This window comes from Octodon degus, unplaced genomic scaffold, assembly GCF_000260255.1.
Source record: "Octodon degus isolate 3935 unplaced genomic scaffold, OctDeg1.0 scaffold00073, whole genome shotgun sequence".
NCBI lineage: Eukaryota > Metazoa > Chordata > Mammalia > Rodentia > Octodontidae > Octodon > Octodon degus.
The window spans coordinates 2,388,115-2,414,964 of record NW_004524649.1 but is presented as its reverse complement, the minus strand read 5'-3'; the positions used below and the strand labels follow the sequence as shown (position 1 = coordinate 2,414,964).

At 51.5% G+C, this 26,850-nt stretch overlaps 2 protein-coding genes and 1 pseudogene across 2 annotated transcripts in view; 1 reads left to right on the top strand and 2 right to left on the bottom strand.

Moving 5' to 3' along the window:
* The window catches only part of Acss1 (acyl-CoA synthetase short chain family member 1), a 39,301-nt gene extending 38,321 nt beyond the window's left edge, over nt 1–980 (bottom strand). The window contains exon 1 of the mRNA XM_004635653.2: nt 420–980. Within this exon, the coding sequence (XP_004635710.1) occupies nt 420–687 (268 nt within the window). The 5' untranslated portion in view covers nt 688–980. The remainder of the gene's footprint in view (nt 1–419) is intronic.
* Nucleotides 981–10,913: 9,933 nt separating this feature from the next.
* On the top strand, nt 10,914–11,264 carry LOC101591402 (annotated as a pseudogene).
* Nucleotides 11,265–20,931: 9,667 nt separating this feature from the next.
* Vsx1 (visual system homeobox 1) lies at nt 20,932–26,418 on the bottom strand. The gene is made up of 5 exons (XM_004635652.1): nt 26,166–26,418; nt 23,848–23,926; nt 23,188–23,311; nt 22,134–22,314; nt 20,932–21,194 (listed from the first exon to the last, which is right to left on the bottom strand). The coding sequence occupies exons 1-5, from the start codon at nt 26,416–26,418 to the stop codon at nt 20,932–20,934; spliced, it is 900 nt and encodes a 299-aa protein (XP_004635709.1).
* Nucleotides 26,419–26,850: the final 432 nt, after the last annotated feature.

Genomic DNA, 26,850 nt, shown 5'->3' with positions numbered 1-26,850 from the left:
CCAGCCCACTCTCTTCCCAGGACCCCTCTCCCGGGACTCCTGCGCACATAATTCTCCCTGGACCCCTGCACTGATACTCCCCAGGGCAGCTTTTGCAGATGTTTGTTTACCAGGCTGTTGGTCCCCAAGAGTGTCAAGTCGTGGGTGGTGACAACTGCCAGGCGCTTTCCGTTTGTCCTGCAGCCGCTGCCTAGCGCCGCTCTACACCCACCTGACAGGGGCTGCCCAGGCTCCCGCAGCTCGTGCCCCGTGTACGACTTGGGGACGGTGCCCTGGTCCCACTTGGGAACAGTCCCCGCAAGGCTATCGTGGACTGAGGCACACAAAGGGAATTTGGGGCATGCAGCTGGGACCGGCGGGACGGTGGGACTGCAGGACGGGGTGTAGGACCCGACCCTCAGGACTCTGTGCCCACTCACCGGACACGTTGAGCCGGCCGCCTAGGAACCAGCCGATCTTGCCGCTGCCGAAGTCGCAGTCGCAGACTGTATGGTAGGGGGCGTCCCACACCAGCGTGTCCCGCGCCAAGGGCCCCCAGAAGGCGGCGGGCTCGCGGGCGGCCTGCGCACGGCGCGCGGGGTATGAGGCTGCCCGGGCCTGGTGGGGCGCCGCGTGCGCCCCGCTACCCGCGCGCGCCAAGACACCCCGCAGCCTGCCCACACCGCGGCCCAGGCTGCGCGCCGCCATCGCTCACTCCGGGACGGGTGCCTGAGCCTCACGCCTCAGCCTCAGCCCGCCCAGCCCCGCCCCACTCGGGTCCCCACGCACCACCTCCACCCGGCCGGGAGAAAGGAGTGGCGAGCGGGGGAGGAGGGGGAAGGGAGGAAGCGGTGGTCTCGCGCCCGCCCGCCCTTCGGGGTGGTTTCTGCTTGCATGCCCGCGGAACCTCGACTTTCTCTGCCCTAAGCAAGGTGGGGGCGCGGGCTGCGGGCACCGGGCAGAGGGCGGAGCCAAACTCTGGGACCCGGGCCACGCGGGGTGGCTCTGCGCCCCTCAGGCCCAGCGGATGCACAGCCCAACTCGGACCCCAACCATCGCCCCACGATCTGTCCCCCACCCGCTGGCCTGGGCCCTGCGTCCGTCACTTCCTGCCAAGAAAAAGTGAAAGACAACAGCAGCAAGAATCCGTTTGCTAACTTGCATGACTTTGGCGCCGTGAGGTTTTTCTCCTGTTTGGGTGCCTGGGGCCAGGGTTCAAACCCTGACGTTTCTAGCTCCAGGACTTTGCTTGGTCCAGAGCTGCAGGGCCGAAGCAACCCTCCCAGGAGTAGCAGGGCAGATCCAGCCTCAGATTCTGCCCCTTGGGGGCGCGGGTATGGAGCTCTACCGAAGGTGGAGGAGGTGTTGTAGAGTGGCCAGAAGCAGACTTGTCTCTGCCGGTTCTGAATTATTTCAACACCCAAGAAGTAAACACACAATGCACAATATACACACTGGGAAGGGGAATTTTAGAAAACTGGTTTGTTGAGTTCTTTGTGCTGTGAAAGATCCCTTCCTGTTGGCTGTCACCATGAAGCTGACCAGAACAGAACCTAGCCTTAGAGGAGCTCCAGCTGGGCAGGAGCAGCAGCGCATGCCCCACATGGTGACAGAACTCAACCTGCATGTCCACATAGATGAAACTTATTCCAAGCCTGGTATGGAGGTGCACATGTACAACTCCAGCATTCCAGCAGTCTGAGGCAGGAGGATTGCAAGTTCAAGCCCAGGCTAGCCATTTTAGTGACTTAAAGAGACCCTGGGTCAAAATTAAATTTTATCAAAAGGACTGTGGATGTAGCTCAGTTTGAAGACCCTGGTTTCAATCCCCAAAAGGTTTGGTATGTGTTATCCTAGTCAGAGCAGGCAGAATATACCTACAGTCCAACTACTCAGGAAGCTGAGGCAAGATTACTTAAAGCCAAAATAAACCTGCACAACATAACAAGATCCTGTAACAAAACAAAACAAAATCAGATCAGACCAAATCAGGCCTTAGCTAGGGCCAAAAAATACACACACACACACACACACACACACACACACACACACGAAACAACAGTAACAGCAGCAGCAACAAGAAAAACGGACAAAAAGAAAAGGCAATTACCTGGTACTATCAATCCCCTCTGATTATCAGTCTCCTAGTGGACCAAATAAGGAAGCTGAACTCAAACAAAGAATTATAAAGAGCACAGGGCTGGCAGGCAGAAGAGGAAGGCTGGCACCCAGCACTTGGCCCCAAAACCCATTTTAAATCAACTTATAAAATTGAGAACTAAGAAAGACTGTGGTATGGCAATTGGTTCCAGAGATGGCGAGGCTGCCCCCTGCCATGTACATGACAGCTGGCTGTTCTGTCCCAGAGCCCAGGCTGGCAGCAGCCCTGTGTGGCAGTGCAAGTTTAGCCCACCTGAGGGCCTGGCGTCTGCACGCACACACACACATGCACACCTGCACACACACACACACACACACACACACACACACATGCACCAGGAGCCCAGCTCCCCCTCAGTCCAGGCCAGCCTCTTTGTTTGACCAGCAGAACCTGGTAAGAGGAGTGCTGTGACCACTCTGGGCCACACAGGACTCCAAGACTTGTGAGACAGAGACCCCTGAGAATAGCTCCTAAACTCAGTGAGACCCCCAGGGTCTTCTCACTCATCTATAACCCAAAAGATCTGCCCAGTCTACTCACAGAACTGAGAAGTCATCAAATGTCATTAGTGAGAAACCATTGCTCTTCCTCTTCCTGTCAGCAGCAGAAAATGGTTGGCTGCTCTCTCAACCCAGAAAACCCCACAAAATCATGCAAGTCAAGAGACTCAAATCTTTGCGTTCACTTTAAGAACATGCATGAAACTTCCCAGGCCATCACGGGTGTGCATATCCGAAAGGCCACCAAGTATTTGAAGGATGTCACATTAAAGAAGCAATGTATGCCATTCTGGAGTTACAATGGTGGAGTTGGTAGGTGCGCCCAGGCCAAACAGTGGGGCTGGATACAGGGTCGGTGGCCCCAAAAAAGTGTCGAATGTTTGCTACACGTGCTTAAAAACACAGAGAGTAATGCTGAGCTTAAGGGTTTAGATGTAGATTCTCTGGTTATTGAACATATCCAGGTGAACAAAGCACCCAAGATGCGCCGCTGCACTTATAGAGCTGATGGCTGGATTAACCCATCCATGAGCTCCCCTGCCATATTGAGATGATCCTTACTGAAAAGGAACAGATTGTTCCCAAACCAGAGGAGGAAGTTGCACAGAAGAAAAAGATATCCCAGAAGAGACTGAAGAAACAAAACCTTATGGCATGGGAATAAATTAAGCATAACATTAATGCTGTTGTCCAAAAAAAAAAAAAAGGATGTCATCAGAAGCCACTAAATGCTGGTGGGCTTGTTACTCAGCTGTCAACAGCTGATACAACTTCAACCAGAAATGCATGGCTTTCTCTTACTCACTCTCTGAGTGCCTGGCCTCTAGGATGCAGCATCCAGCTCTCTGAGCTCCATCTCTCTAGTGGGTATCTGCAGCTGGGACCTGTCCTTCCAATCACAGCCTCTATTCAAAGTGCAGTCACCACACAAGCATGTCTGTGACAAGTCTCCCAGGTTATGGGATGGAAGATACACTTCCTGTGGCCAGCCATGTCCCCTGGTCAGCTGAGGGCCCTCCCTTGAGCACACCATCTGTCACCTGGCTTCAGTGTATCAGCAGCACTGACCCCATCCTGTCCCTTCTTATGCCAGCCACACCATTTCCTTTCTGAGTATCCAGCGGGCTCCCAAGAGCTCCCGCCCTGCTCTGCAGCCTTACCAGCACCCACCACGGTTCCTCCAACACAAAGGTCCAGGCTGGAGTGCAGCTCTGTGACAAGCAACTACCCAGCATGTGCCAGGCCCTTGGCCCCATCCTCTGAGCCACAGAACGACAAAGATCAGATGAAGTTCTGCAGTTCAGAGCAATCAAAAGTCTCCTGGCTTCCCTAAGAGGACAGGCCTCATCCTGAGCCTGGTAGACGGACACATCCTCAGGCCTCAGGCTTCGAGGTCCTGTGGCCTCAGGCTCAGCTGGCACCTGGCAGAGCCACAGAACACTGGGCCCATCTCTGACCTGTTCCATCAGAGCCTGTATTTAACCTGTGCCCAGGAAAACTATGCCCACATTTGAGTCTGACAAATGCCCCTGGCTGGGCCTGGGTACTCTACCACTTGTCATCCTAGCTACCGGGGAGGCTGAGGCAGGAGAATCATTTGAGCCCAGGAGTTCCAGGCCAACCTAGACATCTAACAAGATCCCATCTTGAAACAAAAAAAAAAAAAAAAGAAGCAACCATGTGGCCTCCTTTCTCCAGCCTCCGCTTCCAGGATCCATCTCCTATCACCTCCACCACCCATCTGAGGCTCCAGCCACTCAGGCCTCCTCCTGCCCCTCCATCACCAGGACTTGGCCCCAGGACTTTAGCACATGCTATTCTCCTGCCTAGAGTCTCTGCCCCAGAGCTTCACAACCCCCTAAGCTCTTTCAGGTCTCTCCAAACACCCTCAAACCCACGAGGTGCTCTCTGCCCTCTTCCTGAAGCCAGGCCTCAGCTCTCAGCCCTAGTCCCAGCCTTGACTTTATTCTTTCCATACATGCATTTGCTCTTTGGTTTCCTGCTTCTCCCAGCAGGAAGAGCTCTTTAGGAGAAGCAGTGGCACTGGCCATCGTGTGAGTGTGTCTGCAGCAGAGAGAAGCGTCCAGCATGTACTGGACTAATGTGAAAGACATAAGCAAAAGGCACCTTCAGGGTAGCTTGGATGCACAACTGACGCCATCTCTTTCCTTCACCTTTGTTTTCTAAGTCTCCATATTCTCAGTCACAAAGGACACCGGATGACTTGTTTTTCATCTTTTGGTGCTGGGGCTGGAATCCAGGGCTGTGTGTATATCCAGCACATGCCCCACCCCTGAGCCTTGCGCCAGCCCCTCGGCTCCTCTAACATCTGGAAGCATGACCTCTCCAGGCTGGATAACAAGAGGCAGCTGTGTGCACAGCAAACACTTCAGAGCTGACCAAGGGGCGTGGAGTTTTGCTTTCTGCCGCCTGGTGTGCTCTACAGCCCCCACAGGAAGTGTGACTGTCCCAACTGAGGCCACAGTCTCCCAGCACTAGAAGGTAGATGTCCCACGGCCTGGTCCCTGGGGTCCTCACCAAGCAGAGCAGTTCTTCCCAGAGGACCAGCATGGGGGAGGATCCTGAGGGGACCCAGGCTGCTCTGCTACCTCAGGGCTGGGGATCCTGTCAGAGGTGATTCCTGACCCCTGAACCCAGACATGAAAGCTACCAGCCCCACTTTGCTTGGCAAACAAGCTCGAGGCCACTGGGCCAGGCCGCCTCTGCCTATTGAAGGAGCAGCTTGAGGGTACAGTCCAGACTCCCCTTTGTGTTACCTTCATCATTCCTGCCCTGCCTGACTGTAAGAGGCAGGCATTTGTTTCCTTCTGAGGGTTGAAAGACCTTACTGGAGGGCTGGTGAGATGGCTCACATGCCAGCACCACATGCCACCAGCCCACTGGTGGGCTGAGCTGGCCACACACACACACACACACACATAAATTAATTAATTAATTAATTAAAAAAAAAAGAAGACCTTACTGGATTATTTCCAACTCCAGAATGGGACAGCAGCATCCCAGTAGGTAGAGTAGAGCAAGTGGACACAAGAAAGGAAGGCCCAAGAAGGCAGGGGCACAGCATGAAGCAACCTGGTGGCTCCTGTCAGTGCCTGCCATTCCCTGTAGCCAGCATCCTTTGATTGGTGCTGGCCTGTGGGAAGTGGGCTGTGCTGTCTCTGACCCTGAGGTCTCCGGAGGTCAAATAAGCAGCCCCTGCTTCAGCTCGGCAACATGCATGTTAGTGTAAATGACCTCATCTTCCTTTTTCAGCCTGATCAGTACAAGAGCTTAGTCCCAAACAGTGGCCTTATGAGGCATTTGTCTAACATAAGAAATGGTCAGGTGTGGTGGCATGAACCTGTACTACCAGCTGTCAGGAGGCTGAGGCAGGAGGATCTTGCAGTGAGTTCAAGGCCAGCCTGAACTATGACTGAGGCTCTGTCTCAACAAAACAAAACAAAACACCATTGACAGCAATCAGTTTTGCTTGATGACAGATGCTCCCATCTGCAAGCCCTGCTATGAAGCCACCAAACCCAGCACTGTGAAGCCAGTGGCCCCCCAAAGGACATGCAAGTCCCCTGTGTCCTCTTCACTCACTCACACTCTTCTCCCTGTGACAATCACAGGATGTCTGGGCCCCGTCACTCGCCTCCCTGAGCTGAGGGCCATGGGAACAGGACAAGGCCTTGATGCAGCTGGGTGGAAGGGACAACCAGTTCAAATAACAGGGATGGGAAACAAAAACAAAGCGAAAAGTGCAGAAGAGGGGCAGGGCGCAGGCCCAGAGCTGGAGGCTCTGAGGGACCCAGTGCAGGGCACAGGGCTCCCTCCCTCTGCTCCTCAAGAGCAGGACAGACAGGAAGTAGGGCCAAGACAATTCTGGTGGTGTGGAGCATCCTTCTTGGAGATGCCTTCCTGCAGTTTGTCACAGTCCCAAGGTGACCCTGTGAGATCACCCTGTCAGCTCCAGCAAGAGCTGACTAAATAACTTCAGCATCAAACCTACTGTTTGGGAGCCAGGAAGATAGCTCAGCAGTCTAAGTGCCTGCTTGCAAGCACAAGGACCTGAGTTCGATCCCCAGTACTGCATGTGTGGTGGTGCATGTCTGTCATCTCAGCACTGGGGAGGCTGAAACAGGAGCATCGCAAGTCTTCTCTGCATGGTGAGACCCTGTATCAAATAAATAATATTTTTTTAAAAAATCTGTTGTTGGGGCTGGTGAGATGGCTCAGTGGTCGAAAGCACCTACATAGAACAAGCTTAGCAAAGCACAGGGACCACAGTTCAATCCCCCAGCACCACATGCCAGCCAGCCCCGCCCCCTGGTGGGCTGAGCTGGCCACACACACACACACACACACACACACATAAATAAATAAATAAATAAATAAATAAATTTTTTTTTAAAAAATCTGTTGTTTTTCTTCAGTGCCAGGGTGGAACCCAGGCCCCCTGCACATTCGGCGCCCGCTGTGCCTCCGAGCTGCACCCCCAGCACCCCAGGAGCCATCCGAGCTCCCTCTGGTCTCCTAAGTGATGCAAAGCTGAGCCCTCTCCGTGCATAGAGGTGCACTGTGGCGCCTCTCTCTGAGCCAGGGTTCCTGGTGAGCGCTGTGTCCACACCCTCCCCTGTGGTCCAGAGCCAACGTGACGGACCTGTCCAGCTTAGAGGTTGTGTGCTGTAGTCCTGGGTTTCTCAGCTCCTCAAGATAAGGGGCTGAAAGGGGACAGGAATGAGTGGATCCCAGAGTTTAGCCCGCTTGCCCCGCCCCGACCCCACAGGAAGACGTCATCCGCGCTGGCTCTGTGCAGCCCAGGAGCTTCTCTGTACACCCAGCCCTCAACCGAGGCCCAAGGCGAGGGTTTATGACAGGGCACAAGCCTTGAGACCCAGGTTGCACTCAATGTGTCAGGAAAACTGGACTGCGCATGGCTCTCCCTTGGACCTGTCCTCGTAGGTCACAGCAAGATCACACCAGGAGAACACCAGTCAGATCCCAAGATGCTGCGTTCGCACTGATCAGGAGCAAGCGTCCTACCAAGTTTCAGGTCCCTGAGATGAGAAGGGCCGAGCCCGGCATCGCGCCACCTGGTGGTGGTACGGAGCCGCTGTCTTCAACTCTGCTTTCCGTCCCTGGGCCATGTGTTGTGATCTCCCAAGGGGTTTCAACTAGAAGAACATAACGTTCCTTAAAATCACTCCCCCGTCAGAGGAAGCCATGACCGGCCCCTAGTCATAAGGCCCTGGGAATTGTCTGGCTCTAGCTGAGTTATGGACACAGCCTGACAGTTGGGAGCTCCATGTTGCATCTGAATTCTAACAAACCCTTGGGAAGGATCCTATGCGGCCAAGATAGATAGATGCTCAGTCAAGGTGCTAGGCTAGGTGTGGAAGACATGAACCCCTTCGTTGAGGAGACATCCCTAGGGAGCCCCCAGCAGGCAACAGACAGTGGGCAGGAAGAAGGGAGGATGCTCCGGGTAACAGGGCTGATTCACTAGGAGAGGCTGGGAGCAGCTATCAGGAGCTAGAGGTGCTCTGTGAAAAGCGCCAGGTTTGGCTGAAAGACAGGGAGAAGTGGAGTGGAAAGGAAAACCATGCCTGCACCCTTGAAGGAAGAAGAAATTGTGGATACGCCCTGTCACTCAAGGTGTTGGTAGAAATGTGTTGAATTATGTCACTGAAATGTGCACCTATTTCTTAAAAATTAACCTCCAAACCATTGGTAAAATGCAACAAAATTGGTCCAAGAAAAAGGTAGCAACCAGGTGTGATGAGGCAGTTTACAGTCCTAGCTCCTCGAGAGGCTGAGGCAGGGAGATCACTAGAACCCAGGAGTTCTAGACCAGCCTACACAACCTAAAGAGATCCCCCCCCAAAAAAATAGTCAATAATGAATGGCATGGTGGTTAAGGTGCAGTGTCAGCTTGAGCGTTTGCAGGACTGGCAGGCTTGGGAATCCCCCCAGAAGCTTAGTGGAGCAGCTCTCTGGTGTGTCCGGGCAGGTGCCAGAGGTGTGACCCTCGGTAGCTGCCTGATCCCTGGCCCTTTCTCTTTGCTCCCTCGCTCTGCTTTCGCCATCACATCCCCCATGATGCTCCTGCCGTGGAGCCTGCTGAGCACGGACGTGAGCCAAATTGGACCTACCTTCTGAGTTGTGGGTGTTGAGGGCTGTGTCCTAGCAACAGAGCTGATGCAGACGGGGTGAGGAAAGACTAACGAGGAAGATAGGAAGGAAACTGAAATAAGATCAAGGGATACTTGCAGAACTCACCTTAGGAATAACTATGAATTCAAGTCACTTTCTCAGGCCTGCTAGATAACTCAGCAGACTACAGCGCCTGCTTAGGCAAGCTTAGGCAAGCGGAAGGAGGGTAGTTCAGTCCCTGGCACGGCATGCCACACTGGCCCCACCCCCAGGGCAGGCTGAGCAGGCCACAGAGTCCAGGAGTAGTGGCACATGCCTGTAATCCCAGCACTGCCAAAACTGAAAACAGGAAGATCACTATGAGTCTGAGTTGTGTAGTGAGACCCTGTACCAACCAAATACATGTTTAAAAAATAAAATAAAATCACTTTCCCACTCCTTTTTACTCAATCAAAAGGGTAGCACAGAGTCAGAAGGATACAAAATGTGGAAAGGAGAACCCAGGATAAGGGATGGGGAATGCACCCATTGAGAGTGCGCAGGTGGGGTATATCGTATCCCACAAATTAAAGTTTACAAAATTTCAGGTTAGTGGAACACAATGCTACAAATCAGAGAGTACATAAGGTCCTACCAAGTTAAATAAAAATGAAATCATCCCTATACACATCCTGGTGAGATTGTTAGAAATTGTGACAAGAGAGATAAGTAATTTGTTGTTGTTGTTGTTGTTGTTGTTACCAATTTTTTTGCATTTACTTTTGTTCCTGGGATCAAAGCCAGGGCCTTGGGCATCTTAAGCTGGTGTTCTACCACTGAGCTATACCCCCAGCCCTTTCTGTATTTCATTTTGAGAGAGGGTCTCAGACCAACCTTGAAATTGCGATCCTCTTGCCTCAGCCTCTCCAGTAGCTGGGATGACAGATGTGCACCAGCAAGCAGTGCATCTCTCAAGCAGAGAAGACCATGTGGTGATTAGACTCTCAACCTTTGGGCGAGTGAGCTGAAGCTTTGAAGATCTCTGGGAAGTTACTTCCCAGCCCTCAGAAGCACGGTCAAGGAGATCATCTCCGTAGAACAAAACAAACACCGTCTGCAGAGCAGAGTTCTCCTCCCTGCAGTCAGTGAGATGACCCCCAGTGGAGCCATGAAGTGAAGGAGGTCACGAGCAAGGTGACTGCCATGTGTGCAGATGGATCCACACGGAGCTGGCCGGAGTACCAGCGGCAGCGACGCCGGAGCCCCAGGCCTGAGCAGCAAGACGAGGCAAATGCTTAGGATCCTTTTACTGCTTTGCTTGGAAACTTTAAATGTAAAATGCATGTTGAATTTATTAGCTACCATGAGAGCAGAACATGTGCCTTCTGATCCAGTAGAGGAGAAATGGAACAAAAAAACCCTGATGGAAAGAAAAACAAATGGAAAAGAAACAAAGGAAAAGCAGCAAAACTTTAAATGTCCAGGCCAGGCATGATGGTGCACACCTGTAATTTCAGTACTTGAGAGTCTGAGACAGGAGGATCACTAAGAGTTTAAGGCCAGCATAGACCACAGAGTAAGACGCTGCCCCCAAAAGACTCATAAGTAAAATAAAATGAATTTAAATACACCTAAAAATATGAAAGTAATTTCCACAATGTCTTAATGATTATTACTGATATAAATGGAATAAATTCTCTGGTTAAAGGCAAGGATTAGCTGGCCAAATAGCTCAGCAGATTAAAGAGACTGCAAGCAGGTGCAGGGGACAGGGGTTTGATTCCCCAGGCCTGCCATGCTGGCCCCATCCCCAGGGCGTGCTGAGATGGTGATTAAGACTGGGCATTATGGCACGCGCCTGTAATCCCAGCAGTTGGGAGGCTGTAAATAGGAGAATCACTACAAGTCCAATCTAGGAGTGAGACCACGAACATTCTGTAGACCCTTCCTAAAAAACTGAAGAAGAAAAAAAAAAAAGAGGCAAAGATTATCAGGATGGATTTTAAAGTCCCAACTATAGATTCTGAGCCAAGCCCAGTACCTAGTGCATGTCTCTCTGAGGCAGTGATCTGAGCTCCAGGGCAGCCCGGTTTCTCCTTCCTCACACTGAGATCAGTGTGAAAGCTTTCCATCCGGGGATGTTCACTAGGAAAAATAACCTGTCAGACCACAGCCTGGGCATCTCCCAAAGCAAAGCCCTGGTGGACCACCTGAGAAGCCTGCTGAACAACATGAACGACTACTACTCCAAGCTCAAGGAGCTGGTGCGCAGCATCCCCCAGAACAAGAAAATGAGCAAAACAAAAATACAGCAGCACATCACTGATTACATTCTGGACCTGCACGTGGCCCTCCAATCCCACCCCACAGTCGTCACGTTGCACCACCTGAGACCTGGGAAGAGCCAGGAGTCCAGGACACCGCTGACCACACCCAACACTGACATCAGCATCCTGTCCTTGCAGGCATCTGAATTCCCTTGTGAATGAACGACAAATGACAGCAGAGCACGCTGTGGCTGAATAAAGGGTGTTCAGGGCTTCTGCTTTCTTCTCTCCTTTTCTATTTCTTTTGCGTGACAACAAAAACAACAAATCCACAGCAGGCTCTTTTATGAAGGCAAACTTTTCAGCCATTTCCAGGAGGGCAACATGTTTGAATGGATGTTTTTTTTCAAAAGAAAAATAAGAAGGAAAACACCATCTTCCCAGGGTGTTGTCTGACCTGAGCTGTGATATTCGTTATTTATGAAAAAGATTTTTAAATGGCCTTTCGGCAGTTGGAAGGGTTTCTTTATATACTATTCCCATCATGGGGAGTTAAAAACCACAAGGTGGTCAGCCCAATCTAAGCTGACTTTGCCTCTTGTCAAAGGTGGGGCATGAATACCAAAGGATTCTGTACTCCATTGCTTAAATGAAGTCTTCAGTTAAAAATTACCTTTTTGATTCAAGCCTGCTGAATGTTAGAGAGAGAGAGAGAGAGAGAGAGAGAGAGAGAGAGAGAGCTTGTGAACTCCTTAGAGTTTTCTATATAGAGGCAGAAAGGTGTATTCCTGCATACAATGAGTAATGATGGACTTATTCATGCTAAACTTTTTAAATAAAAGTTTAGTTGTAATCTTAACCCTTGAAAAATTCTCAACCCTTTTATTCAAAATAAATCAAGTGTGTTTGTTGGCTGGAGAAAAAAATACAGTCTCAACTATAGTCCTTCACATACATTCCCAATCGACCTAAATAAAACATATTCAGAAACTCTGCTAGTGAAAAGATGGAAAGTATTTACCAAATAAATGAGTTGCATAGCAAGCAAAATCATAGGAAGAGAGAAATGAGCCGTGGCACACAGCCACCAGAAGCCTGGGACTTCTTAACTTGGGTATACCTGATCACCAACTGAAATCGAGCAATCCTATTAGAAATACAAGGAGGGAGAGGCCAGCCCACCTCAGAACTTCAGCGCTGGCTACACAATCCCAAGGCTGTCTCTCAACGATGCCTGGGTTCCATTTAGACTCACAGGCGTGGCTGTTGTTTTCAACCTACCAAACTGAACTCAGTAGAACTGTGTGTTTGTGTACGGTCAGGTCTTAGGTCAGGACAGTTCCTTCTGTCACGTGACCTTTATCTTCTGCCCTGTCCCTGCCCACCACCATCTTAGCCTGAGAGAAGGCTTCAGCAGGTGGTTTGGAGGTGACCTGGAGGACATGGGGACAGCTGGGAAGTGAGCACAGGGATGGGAGGTCGAGGCAGGGGTTCAGCTCCAGCTCCTCAACTCCATGGGCAACAGGGATGGTCTCACAAGGACCTCGCAGTGCGGTACAAGGCTTCAGAGTTCTCCACCATGGCACCGGGGAGCGTTGACCATAGGAACCCACCCTGCCTGGCACTCAGACTTCCCAGGGCTGGGGTCCCTTCAGGCCACGCAGGCCAGAGGGCCAAAAGGCTGCAGCATCCCTAGAGCAAAAGCAGGACAAACCACTGTAGCAGGGCATGGGGCACAGGAAGTGGCATGGGGCCCAGGATTGTCAAAGGATCTGTGTTGCCCACCTAGATGAAGCAAGTAGACACACACGTACGCACCACCCCCGCTTGCAGTGTAGTGCTTCTGTGATCACTGTTAAGTCACTGCTGGCCCTCAGGGGCTTCCTGCCAGTGACATTAAAAGAGAGCTTGGAATCTCCCTGCCACCTGTGTCTGGCCGTGGGCTCTGGATTAGATAAAACAGCAGTCACTGCCCAGAGCTGACAGCTTGTAGAAGTGGGGAGTGAGTGAGAGGCTCTGTGGTCACAGGATGCAAAATTTCAGTTAGGTCTTAGGAATGAGCTCCAGAGGCCACAACGTGGTGTCTGAGATAACAGTGTATCAGGTTCTAGCAAACCACTAAGGGCCTTAAGCTCTTGCCATGAAAAGGAAGGTGACGATGTGCTTCCCGGCTGTGTCAGCCATTCCTTGGTATGTGCATATTTCAGAATTTCAGAACCTCACACACACCCATAAATAATACAACTTTTGCCAATTAAAATTTCGATCATTTTTTCTAAAGCAGCAGCAATGAGAAGTGGGTAGTCTTTGGTAGAAAGGCTGAGAAAGAGATGTCCTAGAGCTCGAGGAGACTGTCACATCCTGCCAGGCAGGAGCAAGGACAGGAGACGTGGCTGCAGTCTCAGAGCCACTGAGAGCATGGAAGAGGGCACAGCCTGGACTGCTGGGTGCAAACACAGCCCTGAGACTTCACCCCACACCCCATGCCAAGTCAGGCAAAGCAGAAGCCGAGAGGTGACAATAGGATCTAAGTAGGGAGAGGGAGGGGAGGGGACCTCGGGCAGACTCTAAGAAGCCCAGAAAAGGCTGGGGTGGCAGGGGCAGCCCATTTCACATGCTCAGCTGTCCTTGGTAAGATGACAGTGGTGGGGAGCAGGATAGAGCCAGAGGGGCCTACTGTGTGGACCCAGGGAGTCCCCACACACACACACACACGTTCTCTTCCTCATGTTCTCCAGGGAGCAAGGTCAGCTCTCCAGCACAGTGACAAAATGCCTGCATCAGATGGCCAGCCTGGAAAGGAAGAAAGGCTGACTTTGTCTTGGGGTTCTAGAGATACCTGTCCCATCACCTGTCCTGGTCACTGTGGCCTCCTGTCTGAGGTCTCTCATTGAGGAGCATCTGAGAGCAGAGGCCAGGAGAAACAGAGGGATGGGTCCTAATCTTGTCCAAGGGCGCACTGTGACCTCACTTCCTCTCCAGGGACACCTCCTATCTGCCACCACCTCCCCATAGCACCACAGGCTAGGGACCAAGCCTTTGTCACCCCATCTCTGGGGAATGTGCAGGATCCAAAGCAGCACAGCACTCATGCATTATGGCCGGTGTTTGTGTCTTGTGTGCTCTGACACAGTTGGTGACCAACCATGTGTAGGGTAATCAGTGCTATGCATAGGAGCCCCCCCCACACACACACACACAGGCATATAAAGGGGAAGTAGGGAAAGTTTCCCAGCAGCCCTTGGGGGCCAGCCCTTGCTGGAGCCACAGGGAAATTCTGTCCCAGAACAAAGCCCCAGTCCCACTAGGGCTCTGAGAAGCTCTATAGCACCTGCAGGGTCCTGTGCAGCTTCCCAAGTGAGGCCTGGAATCTCCGCTGCAGCAGCAGAGGCTGGCGTCCATTGGCAGTCACAGCAGGGAGGTAGGGAGCCCAGAACAGGAAGAAGGCTGGCTGGTGAGAGTCCCCGAGCACTCAGGGCTCTGACTCCTGGCTGGGGTGCAGCTCTGCAATCACCTAGCCTGTGTGAGGCCCCAGTGTCCATTCCCAACATACAAAAAGGAAAGGAAAAGAAAAGAAAAGAGAATCCCAAGGCCACAGCTGAAAGAGTCAGAAGTAATGTGTGAGCGGGTGGAAAGCAGGTCGCCATCCCAGACAGGAGTCCTCCCTAAGCTGTGCACAGCTTTCCAAATCTTTGACCCACTCAGTGGCTGAAAACACTTGGCATGCCTGCTTGGCCTGCATGTGTCTTCCTTCCAGTGGGTTCCCTTGTTTCCAAAGATTGTATCAAGTAATTACAAGGTCCTGTTAAAACTGAAACAGTGCAGAAGGGTGGGGATAACAGAGGCCACCTGCCCCCAGCGGTCTCCCCGAGGTCGCTACTCAGGTCAGCCCCTCTCTTATTCCCTTTCCTTCCCCTCCTCTCCCTCCCCTCTCCTTTCTTTTCTACAGTGCTGGCAATGAAGGCCAGGGCTTCACACCTGCTAAGCAAGTGCCCTATCCCCTGAGTTCTTTCCCCAGTCCTCTTTTAACCTTTTGAGCTGCTCAATCTGGGATATTCCTGCAACAATGTATCTATAACCTGCAACCATGTATATATAACCTGCACTAGGGGGCCTGCCCATTAGCTCAGTTATTTAAGTGCCTGCTTAAGCAAAGACAGTCAGGCTCAGAATACTGTGGTTCTATCCCCAGATCCTCCTGCTTTACCAGACCTGCCCTTAAGTCATCCTGAGCCAGCCCTAAAAAATAAAATTAAAAAAAAAAAAAATCCTTCTAACCTGCAACAATGTATATATAACACTGGGCCCTGAGCACCAGTCTCAAATGAGGGCACATCTATAAAACCAGTGATCTGAATTCATGCCACAGAGAGCCTGAGAGTGCTCCTGAGGAAAGTGATGTGACAAAGGCCATGTGTGCTTCCAGACTGTGTCTCCTGTGGACAAAGAAAACTGCTATATATAAGGAACAAAAGGTGGAGAGAGGTGGTAGAAGAAATAATTGATATTTGTGAGGCCCTGGGGTCTACTTGGGCTTCTTTTTTTCAAAAAGAAAATGAAAATTTCTAATGAGCATTATTCAACCAGCAAAGTTGAAATACAGATTCAAATGTAGAATAGTATAGTGAAAGCTGGATAGTATTCGGTTGTATTCAGATTAGACTACTGTGTTGAATTCATTGCTAGCTATGTATCCTGTATTGAAGAGATTAGAATTATATTCAAATTTAAAATCTTGCATCCTATTTAGGCTTAGAGTATTCAGATTCTTCTCCAGTTTCATATATATATATATATATATATATATATATATATATATATATATATATGACACTGTGGAGGAAGATCATGTAGCTCCATGTTGGCTAACCATTGCCCTAATTCCACCTATTGATATGTGCAGAGCTGGCTAAGATATTACTTTACTCCCTCAGTTGGCTTTAAGCAATGCAAATGCCCTGATGTGCAGACTTTGAAGCAATGCGAGCAGGTCAGTGATACCCTACCTATAGCCCTCACCTACTAAGGGTCAGCTAAGCTGAGAGTCCCAAACTACACTGTGGGCTGGGACTGAGCCCTGAGGCTGTGATGTCTCAGGCCGTGAAGGTCACACACCAAAACTAAAGCACTTATATACACACACAGACACACACACACACAAAAAAAAAAAAAAAAAAAAAAAACTTCTGCAAACTGATATGAAGATTCCTCCCAATTAGGCTCTCTGCCCTTCTGTACTTCCCACTATCCTCAGTCACTCTCCCAAAGTGACTACCCTCTCCACAAATCAATAAAACCAGGATTCTGCCGTGCCTAGGCCTTTGTTGTGGTTAGTCATTGTTCCAACTGAACTTAGGACCCCCTTGGCTGCCCATAACTATAGAGGTGTGTTTGTCTCCTTTTTTCTCACTGTGGGTTGCACTGGAAGTGGTAGATTGCAATTACTTATTGGAATTCACATAGCTTTTCCCTGGGGTTACAAATGTGGACTCCTCGAGATCAAGAGGAGGCTGGAGCAGACTTTCTAGACTGTTTTTTGTCACAGTGCTGAGCCTACCGAAGCACCGTCTAGCCCAAAACATCCCAAGGTTTCGCAGTGTTGAGTTTGCACTTGCTGTCCATCACTGGGGTGTGAAGAACTGATGAGACCTTGTCCTATCATGCAGTTATCCCAGCAATCTGGCAAGTCACACACACACACACACACACACACACACACACACACACACACCCCTGCCTGCCAGCCTTGCCTTCCCCTGAGAAGCTTCCCACAGCTGTGGCCATGGCTCCCCGCGCTGTTCTCACAGCCTCTTAGTTCTGCGGGCCTCAGTGGCCCGCACCCTTGCCAAGCTCCCTAGTTTCTCTGGGCCGCTCCTGGCCGCGACGAGCCAGGGTCCCGCAAACCCAGCCAGGGCCCGTTTGCGCTCGCCCAGGCGCTGCCAGAGTGGGCGGGGACCAACCACTCCCGCCCAGGTCTCTGTAGCCCCGCCCCAGCGGGCCCTGTGCACGCAGGCCCCGCTCCCCGTGAGCTCCCACAACCCCCTGCGGCCAGGCCAGCGCTCAGAGCGCCAAGGGCGCACGGGGGACGACTGAGATCCACAGGGAGTCGGTCTGTTGCTGGACCCTGCACTGCGGGCGTGGCGTCGATATTTAAATAATTAACCATTCTCATTTTATTTTGTTTTGGCATGTCAGTTTTACAAAACCTTTTTTTTTTTTAAGTACCCATTTATCCAGATGCTAAGACGAGCGCGCGGAGTAACCCCTACGTACTCTTGCTAGCCCGCCGAGCCTCCTACGTCCCAGCTCTGGTCTTCGACCCCGCGCAAGTTTGAGCCCGTACGCGCACCAGGATTAGATTGTGATTGGCCTGAACCAGAAGGAGGTTCCACCCTTCTGACTAGCGATTGGTACACACCTGAGCGTGACCGCCAGTCTGGCAAATGAGAAGTGCTAAGAGTCTCGCTGGGGCGGGGCTACTCAGTAGGGAACGGGCTGCTCCTAAGTGGCCAAGTGTGCCGGGACGGCTGGATCCAACGTCTCGGTTGGGGATCGAGGGTGACCTTGGTAGCGTAGAGCTTCTAAAGGCCAAGCCCACTGCTGATTTCTAAACGTTAGTAGTTATTTAATAATTTCACGTTGACTTTAATGGCGCTAAGTGGAGTTTGGGACCGCGGTGGGGGCTTTTGTGGGTTTTGGAGTCAGTGATGTCCGGAGTGGAAATACTTCTGCTAGGTGCGCGAATAGCTTGTGCACCAGAAAATGATCTTTTCCTTCACTTTCAAGAATTTTTATGTGACTCTCTAGATTTAGCACGTTTTAAAAAAAAAAAAATTTTTTTCTTGGTTATTGATCTTGCCAGGGAGATGGCCCAGTAGAATAAGTGCTTCCCTGGCAAGCACAAGGGTCTGAGTTCAATCCCTGGTTCTGAAAAAAAAAAAAAAAAAAGATTTGGTTATTGATCTTTTATATCTGGTACTATCATGTATTTATATTTCCTGGAGTCAAGGTTAGTAATGTGTATATTTTCCAGAAAATGTATCTAGTTGCAGGAGTGTTGTTTTTGCTGGTTTTGGGAGGGTTTTTTTTGTTATTCCTCCCCCCGCCCCATAGGAGACCTGTGGGCTAGAATGTAGATTTTGCAAGTATATTAATGAACATTTTAGTGACAAATGTTTTCTTACACCCTTAGTCTTAGCTATCAGACACTGTGGCACATGCCACTTGGGAAGCTGAGGCAAGAGGATTAGTTTGAGCCCAACAGTTTGAGGTTTGCCTGGGAAACATAGCAAGAACCTGACTCAAAAAAAAAAAAGAAAGTTTAAATTAGTTGTTCTACCCTTCTCCCTTTTGCCAAATCCTGGCAAGTGGATGTAACCCATGAGAGACCCAGGGGCTGGGCAGCTGCACCAGGACCTTGTGCCATCTTCACTCTTCTCCAGAGGACTTAGGGAAGCAGGTTTTCCAGGTCCAATGTTGTCTAGTTGTCCCCCCAAAGCCTCATGCAGTCTAGGGGAAGCTTCTGGAATTTGTGATTGATTATTTTGAGTGTGGACGCTGCACCTGCCCTGGGGCAAGTAATTTGCATTTCAATGTAATGGGGGGAAGAAAAGCCAGCTGCTTGAGCTGCTACTCCTCCCTTTTCGCTCTTGCTCTTTGCCCTGCCTTAAAGGTTGCTGTCTGCCCTGGGCTGCTTGGCCTTGGAGCCAGCAGAGTAGGGACTGAAACCTCCAGTAACTATGAGATAAATAAACCTTTCCTTCCTTTTGAGTGTCGGGCATTTGTCTCAGCAATGAGAGAAGAATAACTGAGTCGCTGAGCAGTGGAGGACACAAAAGAGGACCCTGCCTGCTCACTCTGCAGAGCTAGCTTCTCTTTCTACCTTCAAGATCTTTGTTTTGTTTGGGGCTGGGGAGATGGCTTAGTGGAATAAGTGCTTCCCTGGCAAATGCAAGGACCTGAATTCAATTCCTGGTTCCACCAAAAGAAAAAAAGATCTTTGTTTTGTTTGGTGTTTTGATCCTGGAAGTCAAACTTGGAGCTTGCCAGGCAGGCACTGTGCCACTGAGCTATATTCCAGGTCCTACCTTTAAGTTTTTTGTTTTAGGGTTTTTTGTTTTTTGTTTTTTTGGTTTTGGTTTTTTTTTTTTTTTTTTTTTTTTTTGGGCGGAACAAGGGATTCCCTGACTCCAGCTCAGGCCCATGTGCTTGCCAGGCACTTATTCTACTGAGCCATCTCCCCGGCCCCTAAGATCTTTAATGGATTTAAAACTTCGTTAGCTATGCTGTTATCGGGACCAGTTTCTGTTCAGAGCCGCAAGACCCTAGAAAACACTGCTGAGTCCCCAACACTATAACAAAAACATGACTGTTGTGTACATATATTTTATGATTAGCCAATTTATCAAGGGTGTTTATTTCGTTTTCATTCTGTTTCATTCTACTCGTATCCTTCTTCCTTTATGGATTTTTTTCCACTCTGCAGCATGCTGTGAACACATTTCTTCGTAGCCTGCTGTTAGCACTGCAGGTGAGCAGGGCTTTGCTCCAGGAGTGGCTGTGTGTGAATAGCTCTCCTCGCAACCTCAGGCCAGGGAGGATCCTGGGTAGAGCTTGAAGAGACCCAGGAGATGCAGACGCCCAGGGCTGACGCCAGGTGCTGGCTCAAGCTGACTGCGAGCTATCCTGGCAAGAAGGTGGAAGAAGGCTTCGGGTCCACACCTCATCAGAGGCCCCGGCTCTGCTTAGTGTGCCCTCCTGAGCCCGAGGAGCAAAAGCACGGGGACTCACTGACCATGCATAGGGATTGGTGACACTGTCCACAACACAAGATTGGCTCAGAATGATCGAAACAGACAAAAATAAGAGGCTGTGGTGGTCTCACACCCAGAGTGCCCAGCCTCCCGTACACCTGGTCTTCTCACTTAGCTTGATATCCATCTGACAAAGCAAGCCAAGAACAGCCACTCCCTAGGTGACCCCTGGTGAGTGCGGCAGAGGACAGGTGCTGCAGATGCCCCAGACCAGAAAGGGACAGGGAGGAGCCCCTCAGGCAACTGGAGCTTATGGAAGTGCATTGGAAGGAAGGAGGGCCTTGCAAAGCACACACACACACACACACACACACACACACACACACACTGTCTATTTTTAAATTATAGGAGGCAAAAGAAATGCAGGAAAGGAAACATTCAGGTCATTAAAGTGCATTCAAACAGCCTGACTTTAACCTCACTGCTTAAACTGTTGGGTGGGGGTAGAGGGAGGCTTTCTTTCCTGACTATGAGCTCCAACACACACACCTACCTGGCACCCTTAGTACACAATCACTACCAAAATCCAAGCTGAAACATCCAAAGTCAGTCTCAAATTGAAGAAGACACTAGTATTCACACACGTATCTGCATGGAGCTGCCACTGTATAAAAACACTGCATTCAGTGGAAGTTAAAGAACTTACATTTCCTGCTGGGAGATAGCTCAGTGGCATAAGCACCTGCCTGGCAAGCTCAAGGTCCTGAGTTCAATCCCCAATACAAAAAAATAAAATTAAAAATCTTACATTTCCTAATTCAGAGTGAGGATGTCAGATCTGCTCTGCTAATCTACATGGAACACTGAGCCACATCTCAAGTGCCACCAACTGTGGCCACCTTCTGAACTTCAGGTCCTCCCTCTCAGGTTCTATAAAACAGAATCAGATTTACCCCAGATTACCTGGCCCCAGTGCCTCTGGGATGTTTTCCAGAACAAAGTGGAAATGTCCCCAAATTATCCATCTGTCCTATTACAGCACTCAGCACCATTAAACTAAAGGTATTTGTCTGGACCACTTTCACCTTTTGAAAAACACCAGTGTCCCCAGTCCTTGTGGGTGGGATCTGTGGGTCTCATAAGGCTCCCACTGCTCCTGGTTGCAACCTCTGCACTCCCTCAGGATTGGAGCATCCTTGAACCTCTGACCCTGGCTGTGACTGCCTGGTCTCCTGCCGGGCAGAGCTGGACAGATCCATGGCCACGTCTGAGTTCGCAGGTCCCACTGCATCCAAGCCTCCTTGGGAACCACTGTGAAGGTGTGTGGAGGCCCAGAGTCCGGCCAGCTTGTCCTCACTTGCTGGTGTCCTTACCATCTCCGTGGATTTTTTATCCATACCTTGCCAAAAAGTGGGGAGGGAGAAGAGTAAAAATCAAAAGCCATGTTTATTAATTCCAATGAAGCACACTTCTTCCTCATCTTTGTTTTCTGTGTCTAGCAGAACTGTCCTTGCCCACAAGATTCTGGGGCCTATGGACAAGTGGCTGGGTGACTCCCGCCCATTGGAGGAAAGCTGGTGGCTGCCAGCTGTGGCACTGTGCAGGGCTGCTCTGCTTGTGTGATGCAGTGATGGACCCGCTTTCTCCCACAGCCTCATCCTGTGGGTGCAGCACAAGCCCCTTTACCCATGATTCAGCACCTCACTGGCTCCCTGCCCTGGGTCCTTCTGGTCACTCCCATCTTGGGACAAAGTCCACACTGCACTAAGAACTGGTGTCTCCACTTCCTGCATCTTCCTGGCCAGCACCTGCTCAAGACCTGTTTGCTGAGCAAACAACCTTCCTCCTTCCCAAATTAAAAGTAACATGAGGTTCCCCTAGCCCACTTCCTCCAGCCTCCCTCCCCTCTCCCTTCCCCCCAAGATCATCCACCAAGCTGTGACACTGCAGGCAGCAGTAAAGGTGGCCCCAAAGCAGCCATCCCAGGTAAGCCACCAACAAAAGCTGTTTCAGCACACAAAGTTGAGGAACAAAGACTCCGTAGCAGGAGTGTCTGGCAGACCCAACCCAGGTTGGTATCTAACTCCTGCAGGGTTGGCCAGCTAAGTTTTCTCTGCATTGCCCTATTTCCCAACCCAAACACACCTTCAGTGAGAACAGCCCCAAAGAACCTCCCTGGACACACAGGTGGTGACGGAGCAGCCGCCCTGACATAGGAGTGTCCGCCTAGCCTGAGTACAGGCGCCGCTTGCTGTGTCCACTGCGGCCTGGTGAGGACCCGGACACCCTGCGTCCCCACCCGGTGATTCCCACAGCTTAAACCCCAGCCCCTACTCACCCAGCAACCAGGGTGCACAGCAGCCCCGCGGGCCTCCTTGGGCCCCGCCAAGCACCGCGCTGGGCAGCGGGAGGCAGTGCCGCACCAGAGCCCCGTACAGCCCGTACTGGGCCATCAGGCTGCTGCCGCCCCAGCGCTTCTCCCGCTTGCGCCACTTGGCCCTGCGGTTCTGGAACCAGACCTGATGGGGGCGGCGGAAGGGGAGAGGGAAAGGAGAAAGGGGAGAGGGAGGAGGGCGACGGGAGACGCAGTGAGCATGCGCTGGGAACTGCAGACACCCGTCCCTGAACTCGGGGTCTAGGAAGGACCACCCTCCACCCTGCGAGGGGAAGCCCCGAACGTTCGGAGCCGCCCCTTCCCTCGGAACCCCAGGTATTCAGGTGTGTGGGCATGAGGACGCTCGCATCCGCTGAAGACTCGGGGACAGTCAGGTGAAAACCTCACAGCAAAGCGCTTGCTGGCCCCAGCGTAGGGTAAAGAGGTCAGCTGCGCTGCGGGCCGGTTTTTATTCCTCTGGGATGGGAAGCGCCCTCTGGGACCAGGCGCTTCTGCTGCCTGTTTGAGGGCTGTTGCTGGTTTTCTCACGGAAATAGGCTAATAGGAGAACATCGTGGACTATCATGCCGTTGTGCAGAAGAAGCACCCTGTGGCAAATGGCTTGCCAAAAGCATCGTTCTCCCTGCCCAAGAGCACGGTTCTCCTTGCATGTGAACGAGTGCGCACACATGTGCACAGCATGCAACGCTGGACACGTGTGGCACGGGGGCAAAGGGGTGGGGTAATAGTGGCCCCGTGTGTTGGTTTTTGGGAGCACTTAAGGTGGAGAGCCTTTGTATTGCCGTATCTTCATGTAGTTTCTCACGGAAGCACATACGCTGTATGGTTTTTGAGAATGATTCAATAACAAATGATAAAAGCACATGGGTGCTTTAAATTTGGGGCCCTCAGCTTTCCAGTGAAGGGAACCCCAGTGGGTTGTGCAGAAGCGGCTCCCTGTGTGTGACAGTGACTGCTCTCTTGGGGCCTTTGGAAAGGGGAAGGGGGCCCCAGACACCTGTATCCGGTCTTCCGGGAGCTGGGTTTTCAACGCCAGCATTTCCCGGGCATACACATCGGGATAGTGGGCCTCTCCAAAAGCCTTCTCCAGCTCTTCCAGCTGCTGAACAGTGAAGACTGTCCTGTGGGATGGAAACACACTGTGGGCTGTCCTGCCTGAGGACCCCTTGCTGCCCTGCTATCTGTACCTAAAGAATACTTTATGTCACCTGGACACCCCACCTGGGGGTGATCAGCCTCTGGAAGGTCCAGGAGTTTGGTTCAAATGAGGCAGAGATTGATCTCTCTTTCTCTCTCTTTCTTTTCTCTGGTGCTGGGGATAGAACCCCAGGCCCTGTGGCCGCTGAGACCACACTCTATCACCTGAGCTGCACACAAAGCCTTAACTCGTTCTTGATGAATCCCACCAATACCTTCTGATGAGACCCACTTCACAGGCCTGCAATTTGTCGTTAAACTGGTACAAAGATCAGCCTGCAGCCTCCCAGGAATACAGAATTTTCTCTGCTGTACTCAAAGCTGTGGTGCCCTTTGTACACACACCAGGAGCCTGCTGGTCCCACCCCAGCCAGGTCCCTCAGCTCCTGGGTACTTGTCCCAGGGTACCAGACTGTGTCCAGGGAGAAGCAGGCAGAGCCAGCAAGGCAGCAGCCTGTACCTGTGCCGCCGCTTCTTCCGCTTGCCCAGGCCAGGGGACACCATCAGGTCACTCTTGTCTTCAGACAGACTGTCATCATCTGTGGGCACAGAAGAGCAGCATGCATGCTAAGTGGCGCATGTTTTCTGGCTTCTACATTTTACTGTGATGACCGGAGTCCTGATTTTACTGTTAGGGATGTATGCGAGTATAAGAGAGAGGCCTTTAGCATCTCTGGATGCAGTCATTGTTTTGTAGAATGAAAAAGCAAAGTAGCTGCTGCTATCTTATTTTTACAAATGAGGAAAATAAAGCAGAGGGCTTCAGTGCTAGTCCCAAGATCCCACTGGTCCCTCTCTATCACCACTGCTCACCGGGAGGGTAGAGGCTGTGTTCTCACATTCAGCCCTGCCTGAGGCACCATCCAGACCCTTGTTCTTTTACTTTCTATTTTTTTATGTATTTATTTTTGAGATGGGCTCACTACGCAGTTTGGGCTGGCCTTGTGCTCACTTTTGTAGCCCCCAGGCTGATCTCAAACTCATAGCAACCCTTCCATCTCAACCTGCAAAGTGCTGAGATTACAGGCATGCACCACCATACCTGGTTCAGGGGCTGGCATGGCATGTGCATCTGGGGATCGAACTCAGGACCTTGTGCTTCCCAGGTAGGAGCTTATGCCTCTGAGCTATCTCCCCAGCTTGCGTTCTTGTTCTAGATATGGGTGTCAGATGGTTTGTAGCTGCTCTCAGAAAAGTGAGAACCACTTTCCTTGCTTTTGTCATTGTGGACCCACTACATCAGGTGGTCCAGATGGAAAGGGAGGTTAGGAGACCAAGCTTTTATCAGAGCCGTTGTTAAAAGTCTGTGGCCTCAAAATAGGAAGAAATGGATGAAGGCAGCAAGAACAAAATAATACAATTTTTGCTTCTACCTCACTAGGTCACCGGAAACCTGTGCTTGGGCCATAGCATTCCCTGGAATACAGTTCACCTGGTAGACATTGGCCACAAGAGCTGGTGGGCATGTGGACATGGTCAAATGGAAATGTCCCTGGGTTTAAGGAACTTAGCACCTCCAAAAGTAAAATGGATTTATATTGATTGCATGTAAATGATGCTATTTATAGAAATTGGGTGTTAAATGTAGTTCAGTACCTGTGTGCTCCCTTTTCAGGTCACCGGGCATGTCTCCTCCCATCTCACAAGGCCCTGTGGCCAGATCTGTGTCTGCCTGAAATTCCTCATGGTTTGAGGCTTGGAAGCCTCTTGCCCTTCATTTTTTTGGGCTGCATAGGAACTCACCCTGTGAAGGCCACCCTGGCTGATATTTTGCAGTCCTGAGGTTGAACCCAGGGCTGATCTACCACTCAGCCTCACCCTCAGCCCTTTCCAGTTTTCACTTTGAGATAAGGTCTTGCTAAGTTGCCTGGTCTTGACCTTGCCCTCTTCCTGCCTCAGTCTCCAGAGTTGCTGGGATTCCGGCAGGTGCATCACTGCACCCAGCTGGTCTTTAAATTTCTAATGAACTTTTTCATTTTGTCTAACAGGCCCATGAAGGAAAGTCCTTTTAGGGCTGAGTGCTCAGCAGCCTGTTAACCTGCTTGCTTCATTTTATTATCCATGAAATATAATGTACTCTTTTTGCCCCATCTAAGGTACAGTTTCACTAAGGCCGTGTTTTCTTATGTAACCCCCCTTTCTTTTGGGCTAGGGAGACAGTTCATCGGTCTAAGTCCCTGCCTGGCAAGTGCAAGGATCCGGGTTCAATGCCCGGTACTGCATGCCAAGTCAGCCCAGAGAAACACCAGGCTTGAGTGCCGGTCCTGAAACCGGGGGTGGTGGCACATGCCTGTAATCCCAGCTCTGGGGAAGCTGAAACAGGAAGGTCGCTAAGAGTCTGAGCTGCATAGTAAGACCCTGTACCAAATAAATAAATAAATAAATAAATAAATAAATAAATAATTTTTTTAATCCTCCTTTCTTCCTCCACAACTCAGCCCTCTCAATTTCTTGCCATAGTCTTTACAGAATCTCATTTCTTCCTTCCCTTTCCCCACATTTTGCCTGAACTTCGTTGAGGTAACGGATGGCTGGTTATGAAAATTCAAGCACAGCTCCAGGGACCCGGTGGGGCTGAGGAAAGGCGACCCAGGAGAGGACTCGGAATTCCTTTCAGCACCAGGAAGCGGACAGTTCCCGCCCAGCCTCTGTTCCTTGCGTGCGCACCCGGGCGCCGCAAGGGTCCGGAGCAGGACCGAAAGGGCAGAGGTGGGCGCAGAGCTCGGCGGGGCCTCCCGCATCCCCCACCCGTGTCTGGGACGCGCGTGTCGCTCCTACCAGACGCGGAGTCGCTGTCGCTGCGCTGCGCGAAGCCGGGTGCAGACGACAGGTCGGAGAAGGTGCGTGGGACTCCGGGCGGGAGCGCAGCGCGGGGACATCCGCGCCCAGACCCCGGGCCAGGGCCCCCGGGCGCCTCGGCCTCCAGACCCAGCAGGTCAGTGATGGCGAAGCCCCGCGGGCGTGTTGCGGGGATCACGGTCCCGATGCGCACGCGGCCCCCGGTGAGAGCGAGGGGCGCGGACCCCGCCATGGCCTCTTTGGGCTCGGTGACCGAGGGCCCCAACAGCTTTGTGCTTAATATATATGGGAGACCAGGGTGCGAGGCGGGGCCCGACCAGCGCCCAGGGACCCCGCCCCTTCCCCACCGCCCAGCTGCGCCCGGTCCCGGCGCTGCTCCTGGTCCCCGCCCGCCCACGTCCCGGCGTTACTCCGCCGGGGACCACAGGCGTGCAGCCGAACCCAGACCCAAAAGCGCACGAGTGCTAGCGACCGCAGAGCAGCGCTGGATGGCCGCATGAGGCGTGAGGCTCTCATGGAGGGACGACCCTCGGACGGACCCGAGCTCGGCTTTAGTCCCCGCGTGTTCCATGCCATTAGAGGCCCCCAATGAGGCGGGAAGACATGATTTGTCTCAGGTCCCCCCTCTCCTCGGAAAATCCTTCCACAGATCTAACCGAGAAAA